General features: G+C 47.5%; 1 protein-coding gene across 1 annotated transcript in view; it reads left to right on the forward strand.

Moving 5' to 3' along the window:
- LOC144153872 (glutamate receptor ionotropic, kainate 2-like) overlaps positions 1 to 1,641 on the forward strand; it is a 234,313-nt gene extending 232,672 nt beyond the window's left edge. The window contains exon 15 of the mRNA XM_077685610.1: positions 525 to 1,641. Coding sequence (XP_077541736.1) covers positions 525 to 614 — 90 coding nt within the window. The 3' untranslated portion in view covers positions 615 to 1,641. The remainder of the gene's footprint in view (positions 1 to 524) is intronic.
- The last annotated feature ends 4,359 nt before the right edge of the window (positions 1,642 to 6,000 follow it).

Raw genomic sequence — 6,000 nt, forward strand, 5'->3', positions numbered from 1 at the left:
GCGCGGGGAAATTGTTTTATTATTTCGTTTGGTTCTGATTTATTACTCTTCTTCCCAAACACGTCTGTAACATGGGTAGCTATTCATTTTCGTGAAAACCGATCCGGCGTAATTTCTGTTTTAGAGAAAGTTGTGATTTATTACTATGTACCTATGTTCTTCCTTAAATATGTGAGAGATTTGCAGCGCTCTAAACGATGCTGACATGCACGATTCGTGCCACCAGCCTACAATAAGAATATATTAGATAGTTTGTCCTGCCAAAATACACTTGTTTACGTTCTGTTGTGGTAGAATGGTTCTTTGCAGAGGGATCCCCATTTCTCTGGAATAGGGCGCTCTTCAGAACTTTATTCGTCGCTTTCCCGACCGGTTTTGTGTGCTGCGGGCATAATTATCTGTCAGTGTTACATTGTAGTGAATTACAGGATCAGATTTGTATTTGCTGCTGACTAAAGGGAAGAATATTAATGTTTCCGCGTTTTCATTGTATTTGTTTATTCATTGTATTTTTTTACTTACAGCACTTGAATTCCATAGCTGTCTCGGACCACATGAAGCAAGCGGGATACGTCTGGAAAAAGTCTATGGACCTGACTGACATAAAAATGTAGACTGCGAGCCTGCATTCATTCGAGGAAGAAGTGTTTAGGCGGCTCAAAGTACGTACGCCAGGGGGAAGTCGAAGTGTTACAGTGCGTACAAGGAAATACAATATAATGCAACTGGCGCAGTTATCTTGATGTTTTGAGTGTTAAGGGCATCACAGCTTAAGGCCTGCGAGAGAGGAGAAGGTAAATAAAACGACATTGTGCCTTCATATTCGAATCCTGACGCATTCGTGCTGGGTGACGAGGCAGTCCATTTCCTTGTGATAAAACCTTTACGGACGTCGGTGAGAGTACCCTGGCAGCATGCAAGTATAGCCTCTTTTGTATGAAGAATGTGATATACCTAGTCCACGCAAATTGCTGAACTTCACTGCATATAAATTTACACAAAGCGAGTCCACTATATGATCGGCGGGTGGCCACAAGACTATCTGGGACGCCTACGCTGACGCGTCTTCTTGCGGTAGGCAATGCTCCTCTCGGCATGGTCGCTGTTTAGAGGAGGAATAACACTTGGCCCCAATAGAAGAAAAGAATTGTAATGGGTGTTCTACGTGTTGCGGGAAGGATTGTGCCTTATTGTATACAGCTTATATATAAGAATAGTCATGCTGCCAGCATGACTGACAGTACAGAACTGACAATGGAACCGTTTTCCATGCATTATATTCGATTCCCTGCCGCGGCAACCGCTTTTTGTGTGGAGGCTTTTCGGGTGGAGGCTAAAAGGGAAAACCCCGCGTGTTTGAGATTTCGGCGCATCTTAAAGATTCCCAGGCGGTCAAAATTAATCCGGAGCCCTCCACTACGGCGCACCACGTCACCTGTGCAGCGTCGGCGCGTTAAACCTCGCAATCAATCAATCAATCAATCAATCAATCAATCAATCAATCAATCAATCAATCAATCAATCAATCAATCAATCAATCAATACATTGGGTACACTTATCAAAGCACTATTTGTGTTTCAGTGAAAGAAATAAAGTTGTAATGAGAAGTGATGGATCAATAAAACGCATGTGCCTCGTTACCCAAGAGTGTCATTTCCATTCTTGCGTGGCTTATCCTCTGCATGCGTTGCACTAACAGAAGGAAAGCTAGATCGACACATTTTGGTCAATTTCACTCATCAGTTTTTATGAGGTGCCAGAAAATTCGAAAGGAATAAGCACGGATCAGATTATTCTTGTGTATCAGCTCACACACAAAGCGTGTGATGTAGATTATGCAAGTGCATCATCCAAGTGCACTGCCCTGCCATGATCTGGTTAATTTTACTTACTGAAAAAAAATTAACCCCTCTTCTACAGTGCAGAAAAAACAAGCACCCACCAACCCTTACCCGCATCCCGAATCCTCAAGAGCAGTGGGAGACACTGCTGTCCAGCCCCTGCCTCTCGGACCAGCTACTGCTTACCGAGAGGGCAGCCGGAGCTAAGACAGCTAGCTCATGGATTCCTGTGAAGAGGGAGCCACTCCGACAAGGACAGCATAAATGCTCTGACAAAAAACGTTCATTTTTCTCTCTACCGAGCACAAGAATGCACCCGAAGCTTGCCAAACTCGGTGAAACCGTAAACCAGTCCCTTGTGATTTCATTGTCAAACCAAATACCAATTCCTGCTTTCCGAACCCCTTCAGCGGCTGCCTATTATCGCTTCGCCTGGCCTTCCAATTTCCAAAACTCAGGATGACCTCGCCGAGTACGCGCAAGTTCACGGGCCCGTTGCCGTTGGCGTTCTTTCAGGGCTGCCTGATTTTCGACGTAACGGCCCAAGCGGGTCCTACCCATAGCGAAGCTGGTCTTGAACTATCAAGAAATGGTGTGCGCTGAGCAAGCTAACCTACCTTTCCTTTCTCCGGAGATGGGGAGCGCCTGCGATTGGCAGGGAGTATCACGTGATCTTCCCGCCAGCTGCGGGTGAGGAGAGAATAGAGGGGGTAAAGAGGGAGCTTTGGCTAACGACGCTAACAACTAAGCAGACGGCAGCCCCAGTCAGCTAATACAAATTTCGCTTGAGAAGTTCCAGTTTGAAGAAATGCAACCAGGCTGACATCACACGCATGATTTGCAACGTTGGTGGCCCAGAACGCCATACGGCAGTGTGCACGAAAGTACTGGCGCTCTCTAAAATCGCTGAAATCACACGTTATTTGCGACCGCTATCCCTGCACCATGTGAATAACAGTCTCGAACGTATACAAATAGAAATCCTAGCCTTGAACCGCAATCATGCAGCAACGACCATGGGGCGTCCACGCGCTCCTAGACAGAGGCGACCCGCAGCTGCTTTGCAGAAGTGCCGTTGGAGGTCTTTCAGAGGCACCGCCACGAGGAACGCGGGTGGTCGTATGAGAACCACTTCCATTACGGGAAAGTGGCGAGCTAGGAAACTGGGACCAAGGTGAATGGCGTGGCTAGCTTAAAAACGCACAAGGAACAACGTACACGAAGAAAAAAAATCCGCCATCTCCACGAAGTGAATGATGATGAGAGGGGCGAAGCAAAAAGGCTTATCGGTAAAACGGTGAAACATTCGCTAAAACAACATATAAAGACGACACGTCAAGCTTTCCACCGCTCCGTTGACAAGCCCGTCGACGACGTCGATATTTGTGGTGGTTATGTAGGGGTTGTTTTGGACGATGAGAATCTCCATGGGTAAGTGGCGAATTCGGTGTGTGACATTTTAGCCACCTTGGCCGTCGCCTCCTACAGAGCGTCTTGTGTCGTGTACCCCCGGTACGTGTCTTAAGCTCGCAGGCGAGGAACGACAACGACAACCTCTTCTTCCTCTTATCCTTGTTAGGTAGCAACGAACGCGTTGAACGTTTTGTCCTCCTCGGCCAATCTTTGGCTGGCCAATCCCTAGGAAGATCCTGCCACAATCATCATTATTGTGCCGTGCTGTATACATCAGCAACGAGGGACGGGACAGGGCCCGAGCAAGAGGAGCTTCGCCCATAAAACACCAAGGGGCGCGTTTCTTCCTTTCTGTCTTTCATTCCTTGTAGGGTCTTTAACTATCCAATAAGTACCCACTAGCCCAACTTTCGGTGCCACTTCAGAACAGCGTGGGGCTAGCTGCTTAAATCAAAACTAAACTCTCCCAGAACTAGTTTAGGCCTATAGTGTTCTCCTGTAATAACAGAGACTGGACAACCTTTCAAGTGGCCTTGACCGCAAACTGCGGCTTAGTCAAATTACAAAAAAAGCTAGCCTTTGGTAACTCCCTCGGCTTTATTCCAGCCACCCAAATACGTTTTTTTTTCTACCGAAAAAACAAAGAAATACTGGAAAAACGAATTTCCCACTACAGGGACGTAATATGGGCAGAAAAGACGTACAATGACCGTAAACTCAAAACATTCTTGTCAGCGTGTTAACAACACAACAGCACGTTAGCAATTAAGTGTTAGAAACAAAATGAACCAGTGGCCCCATGACGAAAATAGGGCCTCTAGTTCTTTTAACGCGAATGTGTTTTATTCGGGGATACAAAGATTTTCATGACGTGATATCCGTAACGAAAATGGAGCCAGTACAACGAAGCAAGCGGCCTCTAGAGGGCCTCTAGGGTCTTCTTGTGGAGAAGGAACTTTTAGTACTAAAGAGTACGTTATACTTAGGGTTGTGCGTTTTCGGGTTTTATATTTTAACGGGAAATTGTTTTACGCCGGGATACACCAAGATTTTACTGACGCCATATCCGTCACGGAAATGACGCCAGTACACCTTTGCCGAAGCGACCCTCAAGCAGGACGTTACTCGCCAAGCACACCCACAAGACAGCCGCCGACCCGCAAATCATGCTCAGCTGCAGATTTCGCTGCACATGTCACTTTCGTGTTTTACGGATTCCTATGACAGAGAATCAACCACAGTTTTTGGTTCGTAACACCAGCCATGTTCTTGGCGGTGGCTTAGCTTGGCGGCCGCCGATCCCACAAACAAGATTCTATGGCGTCATAAAGAAATCACCCGAAAGTGGCTGGGGAGTCGCTACAGCTTCATATGTTTTCTTTACTATCCTGAATATTTATCTGAAGTTTACGATCAAATTGATACAGTTCTTGTCTGGACAAAGTAAATTTTTAAATGAACCAAGCTTGTGGTTTGCTTTCATGGCCCCTTTAAACGCCTTCCCTGAATGTCAGGCGGCTGACTTTCAATAAAACACTTGGCCCTAAGCGAAGCGTGTCTTTGATGGTAAGACAGGTGGCGCTCCTGTTATACAGCGATCAATGTTCTGTAATGGCCACCGCATTTCACTAGGCGGCAATAATTTTGATGTTGCGTTTTTGTTTGTTTCATAGTCTCTAGGCTTATTTGAGGTGAAGTTAGTTCGAGCAATATCCGGGAAGCTAGTTTATCATCCCGGATATAGTCTGGCGAGGCACGGCAGGCAAAGGTGTCTTGCCGCAAATTTAGGCCTGTCCCCATGAGATGTTTTCGTCGAATGTCCTTGGTCCTAGTGAATTTCCATAATAGATGGTGCAGGTATGCCTGAAATCATTTTGATTCGAGTTGAAAATAATCAGGTAAGTTCCGTAACCGATATCGAAGTTAGACGAAACTGACCATAATACGGGGCCTTTGTACAAACTTGGACAACGGAAGTGTCTTTCAAAGACATATCGTAACCAGAAGTGATGTTTTATTTCGTTTGCAACAGGTGGCGCAAGTCAATAAAATGACCGATAACGAGAGAGCGGATAGAGCGAATGGAGAGGGCCGCCTTAGAGAGTTGAGACGGCGGCGTTGGCAAGGGGACGCCAGCCGTAGGAGCTTGCCTCGGCCGACCCACCGGTATGGTCACGCGGCGTTTCAAGAGGTTCCGTGACTCCCGGAAAGACTTGTACGCGCTGTGGAACTGAGTCTGCAGCGTGGGAAGGAAGGAAGGAAGGAAGGAAGGAAGGAAGGAAGGAAGGAAGGAAGACTGTTGAATGCCTGCAACAGACACAGTGTGTACACTGCACCCGGACGTAGCCACTCGTCGATCCCGACGTCACCCCTACTCGGACCACCCCTTCGCTACTCCCTACGGGGTTGGACGCCGCTGCCCCATAAGGGAGGGCGTCGCCCCGCAGCTTTCGCTCCGGTGCTGCTTTTCGAGGGCCGCCAGGACCTGCTGGACGGATGATAGTTGGGTGTCCTTGTCACAACCGCGCACTGCTTCTTGGATCCATGGCGGTAGGTCTGTCTTGGTTGCCGCCTCGTTAGGTCGCACTTCAGATTCCCAGAGTAAGTGGGCGGTCGAGGCCCTAGCATTTTTACATAACACGCATGTGTCGTCCGTATAGAGTTCTGGCTGTATGTGCTTCATGGCGACCGGGGTCATCAGTGAATTCGTCTGCAGCTGTCTGAACGTGGACGCTTCCTCCCTGG

Source organism: Haemaphysalis longicornis, unplaced genomic scaffold (genome assembly GCF_048455015.1).
Source record: "Haemaphysalis longicornis isolate Haplotype H1 unplaced genomic scaffold, Haemaphysalis longicornis Haplotype H1 scaffold_9, whole genome shotgun sequence".
In the NCBI taxonomy this organism is placed as follows: Eukaryota; Metazoa; Arthropoda; class Arachnida; order Ixodida; family Ixodidae; genus Haemaphysalis; species Haemaphysalis longicornis.